At 34.6% G+C, this 26441-nt stretch overlaps 1 protein-coding gene across 1 annotated transcript in view; it reads left to right on the top strand.

The window, feature by feature from the left end:
* LOC136033354 (sushi, von Willebrand factor type A, EGF and pentraxin domain-containing protein 1-like) overlaps positions 1 to 26441 on the top strand; it is a 306644-nt gene that overhangs the window by 96744 nt on the left and 183459 nt on the right. The window contains exon 8 of the mRNA XM_065714145.1: positions 17948 to 18142. Coding sequence (XP_065570217.1) covers positions 17948 to 18142 — 195 coding nt within the window. The remainder of the gene's footprint in view (positions 1 to 17947; positions 18143 to 26441) is intronic.

Here is a 26441-nt window from a genome sequence, read left to right as displayed (position 1 = left end):
ACAAGGTTTGATGCTTTACCATCACGTGAATACCATGTTAACTGATAGGATATTTTATAACCAAACACTGTATTGGTTGTAACTAGATTGTTATACCTACAAAGTTGCAACAGTCTGTAGCCATTGCTGTTTCTTTTACTGCACAAAATTTACTTAGGCTAGGATACCATCTATCCCTATTTCTACCGACCTGGGCGTTAATATCTAATTAAAACACCATATTTCTACCTTGGACGCTGCCGATTTGCTTCTGTAAGTGCAACTAAAATTCATCTGAATCACTAGCATCTCCGTCAGTCGGCTCTACAGGGGCATATACAACTATAGCTGATACCCTGAGCTTTTTAGTCATAAAATGAGTGATTAGTATTCACATTATTAATACCTTCCCAACCTAAACAAAACTTAGCAGCTTCCTTATGCAATCTTTAGCGGGCCTGAAAACGCCCACCAAAACACACCAAGCCCAGAAGAATTGTCCATTAATCCAAATGCTGTGTTAATAATGTGTCGTTTTTATGGCACCAAGTGACATATAGCGAACGCAATTTCTGTTGGTCTGTTGGTCCCGGTTTTGCTAGTTCGGGCACTTCCAGATAAGCTTGGACGAAGAAAGCTGGAACGCGTTTCAGTGACCAGACCATATTAAATAAAAAAAATAGTCTCTTTCCCGATTCGACCATCTGGGGGGGGGGGGGTGGAGGGACGGTTAATTCGGAAAAATTAGAAAAAAATGAGGTATTTTTATCTTACGAACGGGTGATCGTATCTTAATGAAATTTGATATTTAGAAGGGTCTCGTGCTTCAAAGCTCTTACTTTAAATCCCGAACAGATCCAGCGACAAGGGGGGAGTTAGAGGAGGAAACTGGAAATCTTGGGAAACGCCTAAAGTGGAGAGATCGGGATGAAACTTGGTGGGAAAAATAAGTACAAGTCCTAGATGCGAGATTGAAATAACTGGACGGGATCCACACTCTTAGGGGGATTTTCAGTGCTTTGGCGAGTTCGTTGCTTCTGAACATGCTAAGACGTGAAAATTGACAAGCGTGTCTGAGACCTGCACAGGTTGACTTAATAACAGTCGTTTTCCCGATTCCACCGTCTGAAGGGGGTTGCTGGAGGGATGGTAAATCATGAAAATTGAGGTATCTTCATCTTACGAATGGGTGATCGGAGATCTTAACGAAACTTGATATATAGAAATATTTTATGTCTCAGATGCTCCATTTTGATTTGGATTGGATTCGGGGACACTGTGGGGCGTAGGGGAACGGGCAATCTTGGAAACTGAAAATCTCGGAAAACATTTGGAGTAGAGAGATCGGGATGAAACTTGATGAGAAGAATAAGCACAAGTTCCAGACAAAAACTGACTAGATAACAGTCGTTTTCCCCGACTCGACCATCTGGGGGGCTCAAGGGAGAGGAAAAATTAGAAAAAACAAGGTATTTTTAACTTACGAATGGGCAATCGGATCTTAAGGAGTTTTGAAATTTAAAACGATCTCGTGTATCCGAGCTCTTATCTTAAATCCCGACCGGCGTTAAGCCTCTGATTTTCCTTTTAAATCAATCTATTGATTCTTAGAATTTTGCTACAGCTCATGCCATATGAGCTCTTGGTTCTTCCCACCTCGTCACAATTGAGCACAATATGTCATAATATGAGCTCTTGTTATCAATACAGTAACCCTTTAATGAAATTAAATAGAAAACAATTTTTTGACTAAAAGTAAGGACCTAGATTAGAACTTTAAATTATCGAAATTTTTCAATATGTAAGGGGACTTCCCCTCTTAAACCCTCTCGCTTTATGCTAAAGTTGGAAATTTCCCCCCCAATTCCTTAAGAAAGACTTCATAAACATAAGGGCCGTTTAATTAGAATAAAAAGCATTGCATCATTCATATATGAACTAATTTTTTTTCGATGTTGTTCCCCTTCCATGAAAAATTTTGCGCGGGAAAAATCCACCGTGGAAATTTGTTTTCACGTAAATACGCCCTCCCCCCTTCCCAATTCCATTCTAGCTGAAAATTCCACTCTGAAAATCTTTTTTGCAGATGATTTGGGGTGAAAATTTTTTCTTAGCGTACTTTCATTTGAAAAGACTAATTTCTGATTGTTTTTCAAATCATGCCGGCAATTCTCTTCTTGGTGGAAAAGTTTTCCAGCAAAAAGGCAGAAAAGGAGTGTTTTCAAGCAAAGTTTTTTTTTGGGAGTGGGGGGGCAAAAAACATATCAAAAATGTGAAATTGATATCTACTATCTTACGATTTCTGGGAATATTTCTGGTCTACGCTGTTATTATGAAAGTAAAGAATAACACTAAACCCCAAAATGAGCAGAATTTATTTCATAGAGGGGGAGATTTCACTTCCTCAAAAACACATCCAACTTAAGGTCGCAGAAACTTTGGAGTGTGCTGATGGGATCAGAAATAGAGAGCTCTAGTCCTTTGCTTGGGGGTGGAATTTTGCCAAGGGGGATTTGTGGAGGGCTGTTTTCGGGGGGGGGGGTATTTTCCGCGGGGGGTATTCTCTTCAGAGGGTGGGTATTTTGGGGAGGGGTGGGTCCACCGAAAAAGGACAAGTAAAGATAGAAAAAAACACTAGTGTTTTTAATAAAAATACACATGAAACGAGGCATGCCGATAAAAACAAGAAAAAAAACAGAAAAGTCTAACAATAAGAAAAAAAGGATTGCGTTCAATCAAGTGAAGAAAAGAAGGTTAAAATCAAAATTGTTTGCCATTAAAACTAAAAGTAATTAAAATCTAACATTTATTAGGCTAGACTCTTTTTACCTAGATTTTTGTTAGTGTCTTTTATGTATATTTGGTATTCTTTTTCTGTGCGGGAGGGGGGTCAATTTTTTTGTTTTTCTTTAAAAAAAATGTTGTTTGTAGTTTTCATATCTCTTCTTGCATTATTCTTGTTTCTCCATTCTTCTGTTTTTGTATCTTTTGTTTTTATTCTTTTGTTGTATTGATATAAATGAATCAATAAATCTTAAAACGAGTACAGCTTAATTGAATATGCAAATCGAGCTTAAAACAAACACAAATATTTTACTATTGTAGCATAAAGGAAACCCAAAACGAACAGAAACTAAATAAACGATCATAGCAAACATACAACAGGTACAAATATAAATGAATAAATAAACCTTAAAACGAATAAAAATTTAATTCAATATAAGAACCAAGATTGGAACGAACAAAAATCAATTCAAAAAAGAGTATGGGTACTGCCTACTTCCCTAACTGTAAAAGTCTAAAACCGACTGCGCCATTGGCGCTTTACTGAAAATGGCGCTTTATTACTACAACATTGAAAATAAAAAATTTAATTACAGTAAAATCAAATTTTGAACTGAGGAGCTTTTCAGCAGTTGACATTATTATCTATCAAATATTTAGTTTAACCTTATTTCTCCCCAAGACCGTTCACGACAAAGTTAGTTCCACTGCAAACAAGAACTTAGCTACTGCCTCCTTTCCTAACTTTAAAAATCTAAAGCCTACTGCGTCATTGGCGCTTCACTGAAAGCGAATCATATTACAAATGTTCTCTTTTATCAAACAGTTCGTGGTAACGAACTGTAGTAAGGAGCGACCCGGCTCAATAGTAACCAAAACTCTAAAAAATGGAATCTTGATATCAATAGCTACATCAAAAGAATCGCATTTTAATGCTGATTTTAAATAGATAATAATCATGTTTAGTCTTACCCATCGAAAGTTACGAGCCTGAGAAAATTTGCCTTATTTTAGAAAATAGGGGAAACAACCCCTAAAAGTCATAAAATCTTAACGAAAATCACACCATCAAATTCAGCGTATCAGAGAACCCTATTGTATAAGTTTCATGCTCCTATCCACAAAAATCTGGAATTTTGAATTTTTTGCCAGAAGCCAGATCACGGATGCGTGTTTATTTGTTTGTTTTTTGTTTTTTTTTTCCCAGGGGTGATCGTATCGACCCAGTGGTCCTAGAATCTTCCGAGAGTGCTCATTCTAAAGGAAATGAAAAGTTCTAGTGTCCTTTTTAAGTGACAAAAAAATTGGAGGGCACCTAGGCCCCCTCCCACGCTAATTATTTTCCCAAAGTCCCCAAATTAAAATTCTGAGATAGCCATTTTATTCAACGTAGTCAAAAAACCTTATAACTATGTCTTTGGGGACGACTTACTCCCCCACAGTCCCCATGGGAGGGGCCACAAGTTACAAACTTTGACCAGTGCTTACATATAGTAATAGTTATTTGGAAGTGTACAGACGTTTTCAGGGGGATTTTTAGGTTGTGGGGGGTTGATAAGAGGGGAAATATTAGGGGAACTTCCCTTGAATGAATTTGTCTTGGGGGAAGACAATTTTCATGAAGGGAGCGCAGGATTTTCTAGTATTATTTAAAAAAAATGAAAAAATAAATATGAAAAAGTTTTTTTCAACTGAAAGTAAGGAGAGGCATTAAAACTTAAAACGAACAGAAATTATTACGCATATGATGGGCTCACCTCCTCCTAATATCTCGCTCTTTACGCTAAATTATTTTTAGTAATTTCAACTGTTTATTCTACGGCTTTTGTGATTCAGGGTCATTCTTAAGAAATTGGGAAAAATTTAAGCTTTAGTGTAAAGAGCGAGGTACTGACGAGGGGGTGAACCCCTTCATATACGTAATAAAAACATGAGAATACAGAAGTTCGTTACGTAGTATTATTAAAAAAAAACAATGAAAAAATAAATATGAAAAAGTTTTTTCAACTGAAAGTAAGGAGAAGCATTAAAACTTAAAACGAACAGAAATTATTATGCATATGATGGGCTCACCCCCTCCTAATACCTTGCTCTTTACGCTAAAGTATTTTTAGTAATTTCAACTTTTTTTCTACGGCTTTTGTGATTCAGGGGTCATTCTTAAGAAATTGGGACAAAATTTAAGGTCTAGTGTAAAGAGCGAGGTACTGACGAGGGGGTGAACCCCTCATATATGTAATAAAAACATGAGAATACAAAAGTTCGTACCCGAATCCGAATACGAAGGGGTGTACCCCTTCGTATACATAATAAAAACATGAGAATACAGAAGTTCGTTACGTATGCTAATTTGTAAGTTACGTATATCTTTTACTAATAAAAACATTCGTAAAAAATTAAAAGTTCTAGTTGCCTTTTTAAGTAATCAAAAAATCGGAGGGCAACTAGGCCTCCTCCCCCGGTCCTTTTTTCTCAAAATCATTCGATCAAAACTATGAGAAAGCCATTTAGCCAAAAAAATAAATATGCAAACTTCATTTTAATTATTCATCTGCGGAGAGCCAAAATCAAAACATGCATTGATTCAAAAACGTTCAGAAATTAAATAAAAAAACAAGTTTTTTTAATGGAAAGTAAGGAGCAACATTAAAACTTAAAACGAACAGAAATTACTTCGTATATGAAAAGGGCTGCTTCCTCATCAACGCCCCGCTCTTTACGCTAAAGGTTTTTACTGTTTAAAAAAGTAGAGTTAAGAGAAAGAGTCAAACTTTAGCGTAAAGAGCGGGGCGTTGATGAGGAAGCAGCCCCTTCCACATACGAAGTAATTTCTGTTCGTTTTAAGTTTTAATGTCGCTCCTTACTTTCCGTTAAAAAACTTGTTTTTTTTATTTAATAGTTATTACAGCATTGAAATGAAAATACGTATTACACTATTCAAATTTGTTTGTTATAAATAGAATTTTACTTTTTCAGTTTTTTTATTCAATTAAAATGAAACATTTAGCCTCCTTATAGTATACAAAACGCTAAATGCATAATAAATGCGTTCAATACTTTGTGGCAATTAAATGTTTCTCCTTGTACTATAAAAATATTACATTCAAAGGCCTACTGATACTGAAATTTTAGCCCACTGCGCGTTTAGGCAGTCTAGCAGACAAGAAGCTGAACGTAATCGATGAAATCAGGTTCCAATCCAGGTTTTCAGCCTGTTGGTAAAATGTGTTCTGACTATAACTGATATGCATTTTTGCCAAAGGCTGTATATGAAATTTACTAATTCTCAAGATTATTGCCAAAAATCGTATTAGCAATCTACCATCCAGACTTTATATGCCTTTGGGTTCTGAAATTAGCAAACTACCACCCTGATTTTGGATTCCAAAGGGCAACGACCCCGGTACCGAGAACTCTATTTTTGAGAACCTTGTATATTCAATCACACCGAGATCCTGTATTGCCCCTCTTTAATTCTTTAGAACAGCTTAACAGAAGTTTGGTTGCTATCTCAGAAGCGCGAATATGTCAGATGCAGTCTCTCGCTGAGAGTGAGACAAATAAATAATATTTTGTAGGAAAATGAATAATTAGATATGAAATAATTCGATGCGAACAATTACCTTAAAATAGAGATTTTCAGGACCCTGGGACACTCAGGCTACATTCTTTGTTCTGGGACCGAAAAGTACATTTCTTTAAATACGTCTGAAGATTAAGTTTTGGAGAGGTAAAGAATAATTCAAGAAAATAAGGAGGGGAGGGGTGAGTATTACCCCTTTGAAATGCAGCTGAATTGTGCTGCTGAAAAGGAGTGAATTCATATCAGGTGAATGAAGTTGGAATAAATCACAAGAAAAGATCGAAAGGAAGTACGGGGGCAAAGAGTTTGTTGTAGATAGAGTGGTGATGTGCGAATTGGTACTGCAATGTGTCGTCATTAGTAGTAGTACTAGTACATAAGACCATTCTACTCTTTAACATGTTGTTATTTTCTTGTGACTCAATGTGGCTGAGGAGGGCAGAAAGAGTTCAGCTTTGAACAGAGTATTTTTTTTGGGGGGGGGGAGGAATGTCTGCAACCGTTTTAACCTCAGGCGAATTGGTACTGCGATGAGCAATCAGCAGCAGTTCTTCCATTTTAATCCTTAATAAATGAAAAAAACATATCATCATTATCGATGCCATTATTATCATTGCCTCATCTTTCTCAGAACTAGTGATATACTAGCTGTTGGGGTGGCGCTTCGCTCCCCCCCAAGCCCCCCCCCCCCCGCGGGCGTAAGTTGTTACGCGCCATTGTAGTTGTGTCCCTGTGTACCACCTATGAATATAGATAGATTTATATATGTGTTTTGAACTACGTAAAACTTGCGAATATACAACATTCTTGGCTTTCCCATTGTCTGTGCATATACAAAGCCTTATGTTCTTATAATGACGTCATATGCAAACGCTCTTTTTACAAACAAACAAACATGCATACACACAACTCGTTTTTATATAGGTAGATAGATAGATAGATACAATACAAATTAACTGCGTAAAACTTGCGAATTTACAACATTCTTCGCTGTCCAATTGTCGCTGCATATAAATAGATTGTCAGGTTTACCGACCCTCGAACATGCAACGTACAATTGTCCATGGGAAAAACAATCAGTATTAAGATCTATACCACATTTGTCTAATGATTGACCTTGAGCTTTGTTGATGGTGATTGCAAATGCTAATCGAATTGGGAATTGCAATCTTTTAAATTGAAAAGGCAGATCCGTTGGAATCATGGGAATGCGAGGAATAAGAACAGCCTCACCCTCAAAAGGCCCTGTCAAGATTGTGGCCTCTATTACGTTTTCAATTGTTTTTTTTTTACGGCAAGTCGCGTGCCATTGCAAAGCTTTGGTGGGTTTATGTTACGTAACAATATTATTGGTATGCCTATTTTTAGTTGTAGCACGTGTGGTGGAAACCCTGAAAGATCCAAGGAATTTAAAAATTCAGATGGATAATTAACCGCCTCATTTGGTTCCAAAACTGTGTCGACTGACTTGTAAAGGACTGCCTGGTCTCGAATCTTGGTCAAAACAATATTGTTGATTTCGTGGACGTCTATATTTTTGGGTGCAAGAATCGCTCTTTCACTTAGCCATTAATTATTTTTATAATTGTTTAGAATACTCGGAAATACTTGGAAATTACTAGGAAATTACAGAATTCAGCAGGTAGTTGTATACGTCCTGAAATTGAGTCTACTGGGAGCTTTCCGTTTCCAATTGCCAGCAATTGATCTGAAAATGTTTGACCAGAGTCAACGTTTTGCAATCGGACACGCATATTTGTAGTTAATTTTAATGTCTTTACATGTGCCCATAAATTAGAATTTTTCAGGCAAGCATTCATTTCGTCTGCAGGGGTTGTTCTAGGTATTATAGGTAATGTTTGCCTGAAATCTCCCGCAAGCAATATTAATGTGCTGCCAAAGGGTTTTGAATACCCTTGCAAATCTTTCAAACATTGATCCATCCCAAATAATAAGTTTGCATTGCTGCAATACTTTACCCATCCCATATGATTTGGAAATATTGCACGTGGGGGTTTCTGTAGAATGTAAATTCAGAGGCAATTTCAAAGCGGAATGAGCAGTTCTTCCACCAGGCAGCAACGTTGCGGCTATTCCGGACGACGCAATTGCCAACGCTATATCATTTTTTGATCGAATTGATGCCAGAATCAGTTTTATCACAAACGTTTTACCAGTACCTCCTGGCGCATCCAAAAAGAAAATTTCTCCAACGTTGTTATCGACACAATGCATTATCGTATCATAAATGTCTTTTTATTCCGACGTTAACTTGGAAATGTTATTTTGCACATACGACAATAGATCACTCGTACTGTAACTTTGTTCACGATCCAATTCTACACATGTCGAAACAGCAGCGGTACGATTAGGTGAAGGCATTCCCAAATCCTGAAGAGGTTTGTTTGCCATACATACGCACAAATCTTCTATAATAACTAAAGTGTAGTTATAAATTTCTGATGTAAAATCAAAAGTCATATCTGACATCTCTAACCGTTTTTGATGGAGTATATCTTCGGACATTTTCGATTTATAATTTTCCCATAACTCTGTAGGAGCTGAAGGAGAGCAAGTTGTTAGTATGATTCCAAACAATGAACGAATTTGACTTGTAGTTGACGTTTCGCACGCGTCATTGATGCAGTTATCCCAGTGTTGGTCTTTCTCCAATAAATTCAGAGCTTAGCATGCACTACGGTAAGTGTCATGTATAGTACCGTTTACTGTTCTCAAATACTCAAAGGACGTCGGACCGGGTACATTCACCAAAAGCAGGCGTAGAAAGAAGCATTCATGTTGATTGGGGTGAACGGTGTAGAGTCTTCCTATCGTGGTATCTTTGAAGATGGTAGGTTGGCCGTCGACTGACTTACCCTGTTTTCGACGTTCAAATACTTTATTTTTAGTATTCCACGTTTAATACGAAGGCACTTCAGTATACAGCAGTTTTTTTGCAAAAGAATCATTTTTGCATAGCGAAAAGAAAGCAGTTAACTTTGTATCCGGTGGATTCAGGGCTCTTTGTTGCACGTTGGATTCCGAAAAATAAACACGTTGACCATTCTGTAAATGTACCGCTAAGTGAACAACAGCTGGACTACGTTCATGTATTGGAAATGAAAGAATTCGCCAAACAGCTTCATTACTGCTTATGTATCTTCCAGCCTGATATTGTACGATTTCGTCGATATCTTTGATTTCGGACTGCATGCCAAAAACTGCCATGTCACTGCCTTTGTTGACGTATTTACATATGTATTTGATTGCCTTTACGGAGTTACAGTATTCAACGTTTATGTGCATTAAATGTTTTTGAGGCGAATATGGAACAACTCACTGGTTATCTACTTCGATGGTGGTACCGTTACGCTTCTTTATTATTGCTGTTTTACCGCCATCTTCAGTAGATCTTCTTCTATATTGTGGGTAACCATCATTGCCAGTAATTGTGTTGGGTACTAAAAGTCGAGGATATTGCTTTGTGCACCTTCCTTTGGCCATGCATGGTGAATTTTCGTTCAGTGCACCGCAAGGTCCATGTATCATATTTTTTATAACAATATCATATAACCCCTTATCGACAATTTCATCAGGTATTTCAGCGGAAATCACATCATCAATTTCATTAGAAGTAATTTTATAATTTAGCCAGATTAGTAAATGTGCGTGTGGCAATCCTCGTTTTTCACGTTGCTCTTGTGATTCCTCGGCACGCTTTCTTTTGGCATTATCTCTTGAAGCCGTGATTCCTCGGCACGCCTTCTTTTTTCACTTTCTCTTTTAGCAGCTAGTCTGGTTTCGCGTTGCTCTGGTAGTTCCTCGACACGCCTTCGTTGACGGAAATTGCACATTCATAATCTGGCATTATCTCTTGAAGCCGCAAGCCTGTTTTCACGTTGCTCTTGTGATTCCTCGGCACGCTTTCTGTTCTTACTTTCTCTATCAGCCGCAAGCCTGTTTTCTTGCTGTTCTTGTGATTCCTCGGCACGCTTTCTTTTCTTACTTTCTCTATCAGCAGCAAGTTTTTTGGCATAGACTCTTTGAACAGCTTCCTCGGCTATTGCCATTGTAAATTCTTCAGTCATTTTACAATTAAACATTTTTCCGTCCACGATCTTCTTACAATTAAAAATTTGTCTTTGAATGAATTTCTTAAATACCTTTAATGACGTCATCTCCCTAACAAATATGACGACAAATAACTTCATGACGACATGACGACATGATGACATGACGTCACTCGACAGACATAACACACATACAACTTATCTATCTATATATATAAAAACTAGCTGTTGGGGTGGCGCTTCGCGCCACCCCAACACCTAGTTGGTGGGGGCGCTTCGCGCCCCCCCCAAGCCCCCCCGCGCGCGTAAGTCTTTTCAGTTTTGACGTCACCTGATCCAGTTTTTTCAGGTGACGTCACCTGATCCACGATCCACAGATCCACAGACAACTTATTTTTATATATATAGATAGTTTTTTTTTTTTACTTATGTCCTGGTCTTCTTTTAGTTTTTACCTTTTTTAGTTTTTTTTAGTTTTTTAGATGAAATTTTTTTTTAGTTTTTTCCTTTTTTTCTTTTTAGTTTTTTATTGGTTTTTACCTTTATTTTAGCTTATTTTTCAGTTTTTTCCTTTTTTTTAGTTTTTTTTTATTTTTTATTTTTTTTAGTTTTTTACCTTTTTTTAGTTTTTTTAGTTTTTTTTAGTTTTTTAGCTTTTTTACTTTTTTTATTAGTTTTTAGTTTTTTTTTGTAGTTTTTGCCTTTTTTTAGTTTTTTCTTTTTTTTTTTAGTTTTTTATTGGTTTTTACCTTTATTTTAGCTTATTTTTCAGTTTTTTCCTTTTTTTTAGTTTTTTTTAGTTTTTAGTTTTTTTAGTTTTTTATCTTTTTTTAGTTTTTTTAGTTTTTTTAGTTTTTTAGCTTTTTTATTTTTTTTATTAGTTTTTAGTTTTTTTTGTAGTTTTTGCCTTTTTTTAGTTTTTTTAGTTTTTTAGCTTTTTTATTAGTTTTTAGTTTTTTTTGTAGTTTTTGCCTTTTTTTAGTTTTTTTAGTTTTTTAGCTTTTTTATTTTTTTTATTAGTTTTTAGTTTTTTTTGTAGTTTTTGCCTTTTTTTAGTTTTTTCAGTTTTGACGTCACCTGATCCAGTTTTTTCAGGTGACGTCACCTGATCCACACATCCACAGACAGACAACTTATTTTTATATATATAGATAGATAAGTTGTCTGTGTGTCTGTGTGTCGAGTGACGTCACTGTCCGCATATGACGTCTGAATTATTTCATCACATACCAATTCAAAAACGAATGTATTCAAGCCGAAGTAGCTCAGTTATATAACTACCTGTGTTGGCGCAGTGGGTTTGACCTTAGCGTGGTAATACGGGACCCAGAGATCGAACCATGCTGCAGGAATGCACTACAGGGCCGACACAGGGACCTTAGTAGTCAAGAAGCGTCGTTAATCGGATACAAATACAAATACAGTAGCTCAGTTGGTAAAGCGTCATGTTCCAGGTTTTAGGTCCGAGAGGTTCCAGGTTCGAACCTTGGCTTTAGCATTAATACAAAAGAAGAAAAAACTAAAAAAGATAAAAACTACAAAAAAACTAAAAAGAAAATACTAAAAAAAACTAAAAAAGCTAAAAAACTAAAAAAAATTAAAAAAGGATAAAAAACTAAAAACTAAAAAAGTAAAAAAAAAACTAAAAAAAAACTAAAAAAAGGTAAAAACTACAAAAAAACTAAAAACTGAAAAAGAAAAAAAACTAAAAAAGGAAAAAAACTGACAAATAAAGGAGAAAAAGAAAACTAAAAAAATAAAAATAAAAAAACTAAAAAAGGTAAATGTAATCAAGCCGAAGTAGATGAGTTGGTAAAGAGTTATGTTCCAGGTTCTAGGTCCCAGGTTCCAGGCTCGAACCTTGGCTTTAGCATTAATACAAAAGAAGAAAAAAAACTAAAAAAGAAAAAAACTAAAAAAACTAAAAAACAGGTAAAAACTACTAAAAAAACCTAAAAAAGCTGAAAAACTAAAAAAGGCTAAAAAACTAAAAAAACATAAAAAATGTAAAAAACTAAAAAAGAAAAAAAACTAAAAAAACTAAAAAAAAGGGTAAAAACAGCAAAAAACTTAAAAGAAAAGAAACTAAAAACTAATAAAAAACTAAAAACTGAAAAAGAAAAAAAACTAAAAAAGGAAAAAACTGAAAAATAAAGGACAAAAAGAAAACTCAAAAAATAACAATAAAAAAAAACTAAAAAAGGTAAAAACTACAAAAAAACTAAAAAAAAAAAAAACTAAAAAGCTAAAAAATAGGTAAAAACCAAAAAAGACTGAAAAGAAAAAAAGAAAAAAAAAACAAAAAATTTATTTCATCATATACCAATTCAAAAACGAATGTATATACAGACCGGGACACAGGGAATATAAATGACGACCGGGACACTCAAAGAGAAATTACAGACTGGAACACCGGGACACAAATGACGACTGGGACGTGTGTGTCGACTGGCGTCATGTTTGTGTGTCGACTGACGTCATGTTTGTCGACTATAAATGACGACTGGGACACAGGGACACAACTACAACGGGGACGCCGGGTGGCACAGGGGGATATATAAATGACGATGGGGACACAGGGAATGTTTGATTAGCAATCACCATCAACAAAGCTCAAGGGCAATCATTAGAATAATGAGGTATAGATCTGAATACGGATTGTTTTTCCCATGGACAATTATATGTTGCATGTTCAAGAGTCGGTAAACCTGACAATCTATTTATATGTACAGACAATGGGACAGCGAAGAATGTTGTATATTCGCAAGTTTTACGTAGTTAAAATCATATATATAAATATATATATATATATATATATATATATATATATATATATATATATATATATATATATATATATATATATATATATATACATATATATATATATATATATATATATATATATATATATATATATATATATATATATATATATATATATATTCACAGGTGGGACACAGGGACACAACTACAATGGCGCGTAACTAATATGGCGCGGGTAAGCTTCGGGTAAGCAATTCAAAGGGCCAAAACCAGTTAAGGCTGGTGATATCTTTCTGATTAGTCCTCCTTGATAACCTGTTAACTCCCCTTTCTTTGTGTGTGTGCCTGATGATATATATATATATATATATATATATATATATATATATATATATATATATATATAAGCTGTTTGTCTGTGTATTGACGTCATGTTTGTGTTTCGACTGACGTCATGTTTGTCGACTGACGAAATTACAGACGGGACACTGGGACACAAATGACGACCGGGACACCAGGACACAGGGAATATAAATGACGATCGGGACACTCAAAGAGAAATTACAGACTGGGACACCGGGACGCAAATTACGACCGGGACAAAGGGAATATAAATGACGACCGGGACACAGGGACACAACTACAACGGGGACGCCGGGGGGCACAGCGGGGATATATAAATGACGACCGGGATGTTCAAGAGTCGGTAAACCTGACAATCCCGGGACTCAAATGACGACCGGGACACAGGGAATATAAATGACGACCGGGACACTCAAAGAGAAATTACAGACCAGGACACCGGGACACAAATGACGACCGGGACACCGGGACACAGGGAATATAAATGACGACCGGGACACTCAAAGAGAAATTACAGACTGGGACACCGGGACACAAATGACGACCGGGACACAGGGAATATAAATGACGACCGGGACACAGGGATACAACTACAATGGGGACGCCGGGGGGCACAGGGGGGATATATAAATGACTACAGGGACACAGGGAATGTCCGATCAGCAATCACCATCAACAAAGCTCAAGGGCAATCATTAGAATAATGAGGTATAGATCTAAATACGGATTGTTATTCCAATGGACAATTATATGTTGCATGTTCAAGAGTCGGTAAGCCTGACAATCTATTTATATGCACAGACAATGGGACAGCGAAGAATATTGTATATTTGCAAATTTTACGTAGTTATAAACATATATATATATATATATATATATATATATATATATATATATATATATATATATATATATATATATATATATATATATATATATATATATCTATATCTATATTTAGAGGTGGGATGCAGGGACACACTAACAATGGCGCGTAACTAACATGGCGCGTAATGACACGCGCGCGGGGGGCGTGAAGCGCCCCCACCAACTAGGTGTTGGGGTGGCGCGAAGTGTCTCCCCAACAGCTAATATATATATATATATATATATATATATATATATATATATATATATATATATATATATATATATATATATATATACATATATATATATGTATATATATATATATATATATATATATATATATATATATATATATATATATATATATATATATATATATATATATATATATATATATATATATATACTTAAACGCTACCTATATATATACTTAATATATTATATATATACTTATATTATATATATTTATATATATTATATATATATATATATATATTATATTATATATATTATATTATATTATATATATTATATATTATATATATACTTATATTATATATATACATTATATTATATATATACTTAAACGCTACTTAAACGCACGGCCAAATACGACTTCTCAGTTCGACTTTACTTGGAGCTTTTAATTTCGGTACCACCCATCAATTTTAACCGAATTTTTATAATCTAATTCCTTCCAATTTTCTCCGGCCCATCTATAACTCTCCCGCTATATATATATATATATATATATATATATATATATATATATATATATATAAAGCCGTCCTGGCTGAGTGGTTGGCGGGCTGGCGTGAGAAGCCCGCCAACTATATATATATATATATATATATATATATATATATATATATATATATATATATATATATATATATATATATATATATATATATATATATATATATATATATACTATATATATATATATATATATATATATATATATATATATATATATATATATATATATATATATATATATATATATATATATAATATATATATCGGTACCACCCATCAATTTTAACCGAATTTTTATAATCTAATTCCTTCCAATTTTCTCCGGCCCATCTATAACTCTCCCGCTATATATATATATATATATATATATATATATATATATATATATATATATATATATATATATATATATATATATATATATATATATATATATATATATATATATATATATATAAAGCCGTTCTGGCTGAGTGGTTGGCGGGCTGGCGTGAGAAGCCCGCCAACTATATATATATATATATATATATATATATATATATATATATATATATATATATATATATATATATATATATATATATATATATATATATATATATATATATATATATATATATGTATATATATATATATATATATATATATATATATATATATATATATATATATATATATATATATATATATATATATACTATATATATATATATATAGTAAAAAAGTAAAAAAGTAAAAAAGTAAGTAAGTAAGACGGCACTAGACCATCAAGGTCCAAACGGCGGTGCTGATCTCCATTTCATGGCCCTTCAGCCAGGAAGTGCAATTGGGGCTGGGGGCCAACCTTCCTGTGCTTTCACACACCCTTCCTGCTTACCTTCCCCAGATTTTCCAGGTACCCATTTAGAGCTCGGTTGACTCTGGCTGAGCTTACAGATTCAAGCCACTGACCCCCGTCCCAAACTAAATAACTGGTCACTACTGGGATTGAACCCGTGGCCCTTGGACAAAGAATTCCCACGCCAGCCCGCCAACAACTCAGCCAGGACGGCTTTATATATATTTATATATATATATATATATATATATATATATATATATATATATATATATATATATATATATATATATATATATATATATATATATATATATATATATATATATATATATATATATATATATATATATATATATATATATATATATATAGCGGGAGAGTTATAGATGGGCCGGAGAAAATTGGATGGAATTAGATTATAAAGATTCGGTTAAAATTGATGGGTGGTACCGAAATTAAAAGCTCCAAGTAAAGTCGAACTGAGAAGTCGTATTTGGCCGTGCGTTTAAGTAGCGTTGAACAAATTAGTGTGGGATTATCAGTGCAGTGCTTTTGTATTTACGGTGAGCAAGTCAGTTGTCGTAACTCAAAAAGGTTATCTGATACTATTGGGGAAGTGAGATTTGTAGCTCAGCCCTTTAAATTGGGTTTACTTTATGTATTTATTCATTCCATTTCCCTATATCTTATTTGGTTCTCAAAATACTTACAGTAATAATGCATAGTCCTCAATTGTTTTTATAATTTGCTATGTCTTCGATTTTTATTCCAAGGAGAGCTACAAAACCGAAAATTTGACGTCAAAATTCATTCTTACCTGATATTGCTGGTAGAACTGAACACTTATACAGCTCCAAATTTCCAAAAGTGTTTTTTAACTTCTCCCTCTCCAGTGGTGTAATTTCGTCAAAATTCTGGGGGGGGGGTCAAAGTTGGAGCCTATTTTCCAAATCATGCGGAAATGACAGTGAAAACAGAAAAATGAGCCATTTAGAACCATAAAGGTAAAGATATACTAAAGAAAACTGACCTGTTTCTGTGGATGCTTGAATTATGCAGGGTTATCTTAGTTTTGACAAGATTTTTGAACAAACCAAATTTCAGCTGGGGGGGGGGATAGTTGCTCCCCTTGCCCCATAGAAAATTAAGCCCTTGCATTTAAGAATGTCATCTTCTCTGTCAAATAAAAAGATTAATTTTAATATCTTAACCAACGTTAATCAAACCTCCTCCTTGTCCTCCTCGTCAATCAAACCTCCAACTGAACTAACCTCCTTTTTATACAATCCTAATGAGGGGGGAATTAATACCAGGTTTTTCTTCTCATTCAATTGGACTATCTGTCTTGGCTTTTTTTACAACTAGCCATGACTTGATGCTGGGAGCAAACCGAGGTCTGGGGGAGGGGCAAACCTAGGTCTGGGAGGGGCAGTTGCTCCCTAACCTATAGCAAATTACACCCTGTCCCATTCCCTTTGAAATTTCAGTCTTTTAACAGTTTTTTATTTATCATAGCTTATCTACATTTCACACGATTAATTTTTTTGTGTAGCTTCGTGTCCCAGTTCAGAATAAATTCTAAAACAAGCAATGTCAATTCATGCAAATATATCGAATCATATTTTTGTGGATCTACGGGAAAGGAGGGGGGAAACATTGTTCTTTTGTTTTAAATTTTCTAGTGAAAATATAGGAAAAAGTATTTTCAGTGGAAATTAAAAAAAAAATTGAAAATATAAGAAGGGTAGCAAAAAAAAAATTGACGGAGGGAATCTCCTTGCGTCAAATTGACGGCCCTGTCTTAAAGTCCTTTGAAACTGGATGAACTGTTATTTTTCTTCTCGTGTATTAAAACAAATAATATTTTGACTCTTTAGTAAAGTTTTTTGTTTTATTATTCTGCATTTTTATTTATATAACTCTTTTCAGCTATTTTATGCCAGCCATTACGACTCTTGGTCAATGGTACCATATCCCCGGCTCGGTGTACTGAAGGTAAAAACAAATATGGCGAAAAATGCCACATAGAATGCAATTCCGGTTATGAGCTTCGTGGCCTTCCATTGAAAACATGTGGCAATAGAGGGAAGTGGACTGACCACACATTGCCAACGAAATGTATTGGTAAGATTCCAAATATTGGTGAAGTTTTAAGTGCCTGTATCAAAAAGTTTCTGCACATTTCAGCTTCGAAAAAGATTCGTTCCGTTCATTGAGCAACGGGATAAACAACTTTCTTGATTCGAATTTAATAGATTGGCTCAAATATGACAGATTTCCAAACATTGTTCTTTTCGACCATCCATCTAGGGCAAAACGAAAAGCAGCTCATCCCCGAATGGGGTGGAACTAGGGTTGTAAGAAAGGGTTTAATGGAACTTCTTGAAAGGGTGTAAAGAGAGAAGCTTAAGTAGATTGGGATGAAGAATGAGGTTGCGCAGTTGTGTTAGACGGTGGATGATGGCGCTGTCTAAGTGAAGAGCTAATTAGGCTCTATCTGTTATTTAATTTTTTTGTTGTTGTTCTTTTTTCTTCTAAAGGGAGGACTGCAACGAACCAATGGTCGTAGAAACTTTGGAAGGTCTTCAATTAATTGGAAATTGATAAATCAAAAGAGCTTAAGTGCATTCAGGTTGTCAAAATAGCATAGATGCTGTATCTCAGGAACGGAGTAGGGTATTAAGTCGAAACATCTTGAGGAAGTTGAGGGGGTGCAAAACTAAATCAAAAGCACTATATGCATGGAGGTTGTCAAAAGAACGTCTCTGTAATATCCTAGAAATAGCTTAGGGTATTACGTTGTAACTTTTAAGGGTATTAGGTTGAAACTTTTATGTCATGCTGGGGGGGGGGAAGTTGAACCAAATCAAAAGAAATTATGTGCATCCAGTTATCAAAAGGACGTGTTTGCAATGTCTCTGGGATAGCTAAGGGCATTAAGGTGAAAAATAAGGGAATATTGAGGTGGAAGCTTAACTAAATAAAACACGTGTATGCAGGTTGTAAAATGGGCACATCAGCAATATCTCATGAACGGCTGAGGGCATTAAATTGGAACTTTCAGGGCTTCTACTGTAACTACTACTACTAGCACTACTACTACTGCTACTAATACGGACTACTACTGCTTCTGCTACTACTATCACTACCACTAATACTACTACTACTACTACTACTACTACTATCGCCTCTACTATTACTACTATCGCTACTATTGTTACTACTACTTATACTATTACTACTAATGCTACTACAACTACTTATGACTGCGACTGCGATTATTTGCGACTGTGACTACTTGCAACTGAAGCTGTGACTACTTGCAACCGCGACTGCTACCAACTGCGAATGTGACTACTTGTTACTGCCATTGCGGCAACTTTTAACTGTTTGCCACTGATTGTGACTGTGACTGGGACTACTTGCAACTGCGACTACTGGTGACTGTGAATACTCACTAGTGAGACTAATTGCGACTCAGACTACTTGCAACCGCGACTGCTAGCAACTGCGACTGTGACTACTTGTTACTGCGATTGCGGCAACTTTTAACTGTTTGCTACTGCTTGTGACTGTGACTGGGACTACTTGCAACTGCGACTACTGGTGACTGTGAATATTCACTAGTGAGACTAATTGCGACTCAGACTACTTGCAACCGCGACTGCTACCAACTGCGACTGTGACTGCTTGTTACTGCGATTGCGGCAACTTTTAACTGTTTGCCACTGCTTTTGACTGTGACTGAGACTACTTGCAACTGCGACTACTGGTGACTGTGAATATTCACTAGTGAGACTAATTGCGACTCAGACTACTTGCAACTGCGACTAGTTGCGGCCACATCTGCAACTAATCACTGCTGTGACTGCAGCAACTAATTGCGACAGCAACTACTTGTGACTGCAACTGCAATTAATCGCGACTGTGACTACTTGGGACTGTGATTACTTGTGACTGTGACTACCAGTACTACCACTGTGACTTCTAGTACTACCACTGTGACTACTGCTGCTACTGCTGCTACTACTAGGCTACTTCTCTTACTATTACAATTACTACTACTACTACTACTGCTGACATTGATACTACTACTGCTATGACTGCTACTACTACAGTTGAACTAAACCAAAAGAGTGTAAGTGCATCCAGATTGTCAAAATGGCATAAATAAAATATCTAAAAAATTGAATAGGTTATTAAGTTGAAAGTTTCACGGAACATTGAGGGGGATGTAAAACTGAATCAAAGTAAAACTAAGATCAATGCTATGTGCATCCAGATCGTTAAGAAAGCATCTGTACAATACTCCAGGAAAAGCTAAGCGTATTATATTTGAACTTCCGGGACAGGTTGTTGGGGGTGTTAAACTAAATAAAAAATAATTGTACATCCAAGTTTGTCAATAAGGCGTATCCGCAAAATCTATGGAACGGTTTAGGGTATTAAGTTAAAACGTTCAGTGCATGTTGAATGGGATGCTCAACTAATTGTCAAAAAAGTGTATTTGTGTTGTCAAAAGGTTGTAACTTGACAGAGTTCAGAATTCCGTCAGCTCTATAGAACTCTATATGCTTTTCAGATTCTAACCAATTTATTTAATATAAATTACCCATTAATACAATTAATCCTCTTACCCATTAATACAAAGCAACTATTGTTAAAATGTGTTGCAAAATTTTGTTAAAAATATAAGTAGTAGGCCAAAATCTTCATTCATATTGATAAACACTAAAATAAAGTCAAATAAAGTCAAGTATTAATTCAAGCGAAAAATCAAGGTAAGGCCTTCTCATCAAATAAAAATACCCAAAACGAGCAGAAATCACAAAAATAAGTCCAACTCAAAACGAACACAATTTAACAGAAACAGGAGTAGGGATGCCCCCTCTCCCCTCTGGTTTCTAAAAACCAGAACATCATTTGTGCTTTTACCTAAAACAAGAAAATTATATACGAGAAATACATTTTTGATTTTAGTAAATTGAATTTTTTATAATATAATGGGTGTTTCTAACGACAAAGGGAATAGAAAATACATAGTATATACAATAAGTAATAGTAATACAAAAACACTACAACATAGATAGTATAATATATACAATAGTAAATTTACTGAAATCCAGTCTGCACATTTGGCAAATATGATTGATCCTGGCAAATAAAAAATATATAGTAAGGCTTTCGACCTTCATAGCGAATTTAAAAAAAAAAACTTGTTTTTTTTAACTGAAAGTAAGGAGCGACATTAAAACTTAAAACGAACAGAAACTACTCCGTATATGAAATGGGTTGTACCCTCCTCAACGCCTCGCTCTTTACGCTAAAGTTTTTAATTGTTTTAAAAAGTAAAATTGTGGCAAAGAGTCAAACTTTAGCGTAAAGAGCGAGGCGTTGAGGAGGGGACAACCCATTTCATATACGGAGTAATTTCTGTTCGTTTTAAGTTTTAACGTCGCTCCTTACTTTCGGTTAAAAAAAAACAAGTTTTTTTTTATTTAATTTCTGAACGTTTTTGAATTAATGCATGTTTGATTTTGGCTCTCCGCACATAAATTATTAAAATGAAATTTGCATATTAATTCTTTTTTGGCTAAATGGCTTTCTCTTAGTTTCGATCAGACGATTTTGAGAAATAAGGGGTGGGGAAGAAGGCCTAGTTGCCCTCCAATTTTTCGGTTACTTAAAAAGGCAACTAAAACTTTGAATTTTTAACGAACTTTTTTATTAGTAAAAAATATACGTTACTTGACAATTAACTTACGGTGCGTAAGAAACTTTCATATTCTTATATTTTTATTATGTATATGAGGGGGTTTGTCCCCTCGTTAATACCTCGCTCTTTACAATAAATCTTAGATTTTGTCCCAGTTCTTTGAGAATGACCCCTGACTCAGAAAGGCCGTAGAATAAATAGTTGAAATTACTTAAAAATACTTTAGCATAGAGAGCGAGGTATTTATCTCCCCCTAAATACCTCGCTCTTTATGCTAAAGTATTTTTAGAACCCCTCATATGCGTAATAATCTCTGTTCATTTTAAGTTTTAATGCTACTCCTTACTTTCAATTGAAGAAACTTTTTCATGTTTATTTTTTCATTGTTTTTTTTATAGTAATGCTAGAAAATCCTTCGCCCTTTTCATTGAATTTCTCTTCCCCCATGACATATTCTTCTAAGGAAAGATCCTCCCTCATAGCCCCCTCAAATTTTTTTTGTTACTTAAAAGGGCCACTAGAACTTTATTTCCGTTAGAATGAGTCCTCTTGCGACATTTAGGACCACTTGATCCCTGAAAAAAAAAAAAAACTAATAAAGACGCACCCGTGATCTGTCTTCTGGCAAAAAATACGAAATTCCACATTTTTGTAGATAGGAGCTTGAAATTTTTGCGACAGGGCTCTCTAATACGCTGAATGCGATGGTGTGATTTTCGTTAAGATTCTATGACTTTTAGGGGGTGTTTCCTCCGTTTTGCCAAAATAAGGCAAATTTTCTCATGCTCGTAGCTTTTGATGACAAAGACTAAACTTGATGAAACTTAAATATTTAAAATCAGCATGAAAATTTGATTCTTTTGATGTATCTTTTAGTATAAAAATTCCGTTTTTTAGAGTTTCGTTTACTATTGAGCCGGGTCGCTTCTTCCTACAGTTCGTTACCACGAACTGTTTGATAACGAAAGCCAGTTCTATAAAAAAACTTGTCACTGTTAGTAGTTGAACCCACAGCCTCATTTTAGTAAGAAGTCCTACATGTTAGCAATAATTGATAGCTGTAGGTCAATTCATGTCGATGGCAAGTTTTATACCACATTTGTAATTGTTTGTCTTTGAAAAGAAACAAAAAATAAATAAATAAAATTAAGAATTAGATTATGTCGAGATTTTCTGAATAAGGAAATTTGTTCTCAGATTATAAGAACTGAATGCTGACGAAGATATGTGTCAAGATATATCCATTTTTCTTGTCTAAGGAAACAAAGACGAGAATTAGGAGTTCGAGTTTATCAGGATTTTCCGAAAAAAAAAGAATTTTTGTTTGAGTTCTACGAGTTGAATGCCTGTGAGGATTTTTGTCAAGAAGAATTCTTTATAAAAATTATCCGAATATAATTTTGAAGTCGGAATACTGATATTCCTCTTATCTCCCAAAAAATTGCGAAAAAACTAGGATAGAAACGAAGTTGAAGCATATCTGAAATTTATGCTAAAAGAATTGGAACAGAGTACTAATGAGGTTTTCTCGCTAGACTAATTAACATCAAGGAATATATGCGAGTGACTTTTACACTAAGGGTTCTGAATTCTAATCTTGAGGATTGGAAATATTGGCTGAAACATGTGTATCGGGTTACAAGAAAAAGGTAATTTCCCCTCCTCCTTGTAAAATAGTTGTTCTACAATTGAGTACAACGCAAATACTTTTTAGGAGTAAAATGGTCAGAAAAATATGGAGAATAACATGCTAAGACCACAAAAATCTAAAAACAGAAAAATGTCCCGAAATCGTATTTATAAGCAAGGATTTCATCCCAAAATAAACAATAAGTTCCTTAGGCTGAGACAGAACATCAGCTTTAAACTTGCTTTTGACTTGAGTTTCGACCTTGAAAAACATATGGTTTCACGCAAAGTGAATGTGTCCTCAGAAAGTGGAATGTTTATACAGTCTTTTGGTAGTTTTGGACTTGTTGGCTGTCTTGTGATTTTCCTGTGATAGCTTTTACGCCTTATGTGTGTCAAAATTGTCATATTGTTGTGTAATGTCACCAAAAATGTAACTTTGTTGCGGGCGCAATCTTTTTTGCGTATTGGAAAGAGTTCTAAGAATCAAAATGTCCGTTCAGTTGAACCTACTTATAGTTTTATCGTCAGTAGTGGGATAAAACCCCCTTTGAAAGAAAAGAAACAATAAAGGACAGTTTGTAGCTATCCTTCTCAGGAAATATTCAAAATTCTGTTTTCTTTAAGAAGGCTGAACCCTCATTTCTAGATGTCTCAGACATTATTAGCTGATGATGAATTTTGTGTAAAGATTGTATACTTTTGGGAAGTATTTTTTCTCTATATATTAAATTAGGTAATACGACTTATTTAAATAACTTTTGATTGAATCAGCAGAAAAAACAATTTCTTGTAAGTCTCTAACATAGTAGATCATATTGTTTTCAAACTTCCGTTTTTAAAGTTAGATATGCTAGTGATTGCGATCACTGTGATTGGATCACTGTGATCACTAGTGATTGGTTATCGTTTATTAAAGCTTAATGTTTTGGACTGCGAGCTTACCAGATCATGAACGGTCTGGTATCACAAGTATCACAGTGATTCTCTTTTGTGACTTTTTTCTATAATCACTAAGCTTTTTTGAAGAATTTTTCGAAGCTTTTGAAAGAATTTTTGAGAATTTGAGAATTCAGGCATGCAAGAATTAGTTCGAAAATTAATTATAAGGTGACTAAGTCACATAGATTCGGAACAAATGAAGACGAAGTAATGATTATAGGTGACTATAAAATAGTTCTATTTATAATTCGATATTAATTCTATATTTTTTCATTATTCTTAACTTACCTTGTTCTTATATTATTTTATTCGTATATCACTATGCTTGTATTATTTCGTTTTTCTTTGTTACGTTCCATTTTTATTTTTCGTAATTTTGTCTTTATTTATGCACTTCTACTTTTCCCGCCTTCAAAATCGCGTAAGTTAAAATAACGTTGCATGTTAAAAATAAACGTCACTTCATTGTAATCAAATCGCTCGTGGTAACGAACTATAAATATGGAGCAACCCGGCTCAATAGTAACTGTGACTATAAAAAAAAAGAATTTTGATACCAATAGATACATCAAAAGAATTGGGTTTGTATAATGATTTTAAATATACAAGTTTAGTCCTAGTTCATCAAGTTTAGTCCTACGCAACAAAAATGAAGAACCTGAGAAAATTTGCCTTATTTTCAAAAAAAGGAGAAAACACCCCATAATTGTCATAAAATCCTAATGAAAATCACACCATCAGATTCAGCGTATTAGAGAACCCTACTGTAGAGGTTTGAAGCTCCTATCTGCACAAACGTGTAATTTTTTATTTTTGCCAGAAGTAAAATCGCGGATGTGTGTTTGTTTGTTTTTTTTCCACCAGGTGTGATCGTATCGACCCCGTGGTCCTTGAATTTTGCAAGTGAACTCGTTCAAACGGAAATTAAAAGTTCTAGTATCCTTTTTAAGTGACCCAATTGCTGGAGGGCAACTATGCCCCCTCCAACGCTCATTTTTTCCCAAAATCACCAGATCAATTTTTTCAGATAGTCATTCTGTTCAGCATAGTCGAAATACCTAATAGCTATGTCTTTGTGGACGACTTAATCCCCCACAGTCCCCAGGGAAAGGGCTGCAAGTTATGAACTTCACCCATTGTTTACACAAAGTAATTGTTATTGATATGTATACAGATGTTTTCAAGTTTTTTCTGGTGGGGGGATCGAGTTACGTGGGAGGATCTTTCCATGGAGGATTTTTTCATTAAAGGAGGAATTTTCCATGGAATAATATTAAAACTTAAAACGAACAGAAATTATTACGTATATTAGGGGATTCGTCCCCTTGTCAATACCTCGCTGTTTACGCTAAAGTATTTTTAGTAATTTTAAAAGAGCTATTTATTCTAATTAAATGGCTTTTGTAATTCAGGGTGTCATTCTTAAAGAATTGGAACAAAATTTGAACTTTGACGTAAAGAGCGAGGTTTTGACGAGGGGAAGAACCTGTCATATTACGTATATGAGGGAGTTCACCCCCTTGTCAATACCTAGCTCCTTACGCTAAAGTTTGAATTTTGCGAAATAATGGCCGATACAAGCACTAATTTTTTGTCTTATTTTCTGGCCAATCGTAGCATTTAATTTTACCTTAAGCAGCTTCATAACTATGATTTTTATGTGATAACATACCAAAGATATTGTATGTGTTCGGCTTGTGCTTGTTATTAAATAAATAAAAAACATTTTTTTTCCAACTGAAAGTAAGGAAAACTTAAAATGAACATAAATTACTAGGTATATCTTTTATAGGTCATTTCTTTCATTTATTTCAGTCATTTAAGAATGGCTCAACTTGTGACTCTCATTTTAAGAAAAATAGTTTCGGCCTCTTTGGCCGTTTTGTTACTATGCCTTATAAAATTGGTTCCGGAAATTTCGCTAATTTAAGTTACATGGGAGAATCTTTCCATCGAAAAATTTCTTGTTAGGGATGGGAGTTTTCATTTGAGAGGTAGCTGGATTTCCTGACATTATTTAAAAAACGATTAGCAATTAAATAAAAAAACAAGTTTTTTCAACTGAAAGTAAGAGGCGACATTAAAACTTGAAACGAAGAGAAAATATTACGTATATGACATGGGTTGCCTCTACCC

The sequence above is a fragment of the Artemia franciscana genome, chromosome 11 (assembly GCF_032884065.1).
Source record: "Artemia franciscana chromosome 11, ASM3288406v1, whole genome shotgun sequence".
In the NCBI taxonomy this organism is placed as follows: Eukaryota; Metazoa; Arthropoda; class Branchiopoda; order Anostraca; family Artemiidae; genus Artemia; species Artemia franciscana.
This window is presented reverse-complemented; position numbering and strand designations above follow the sequence as displayed.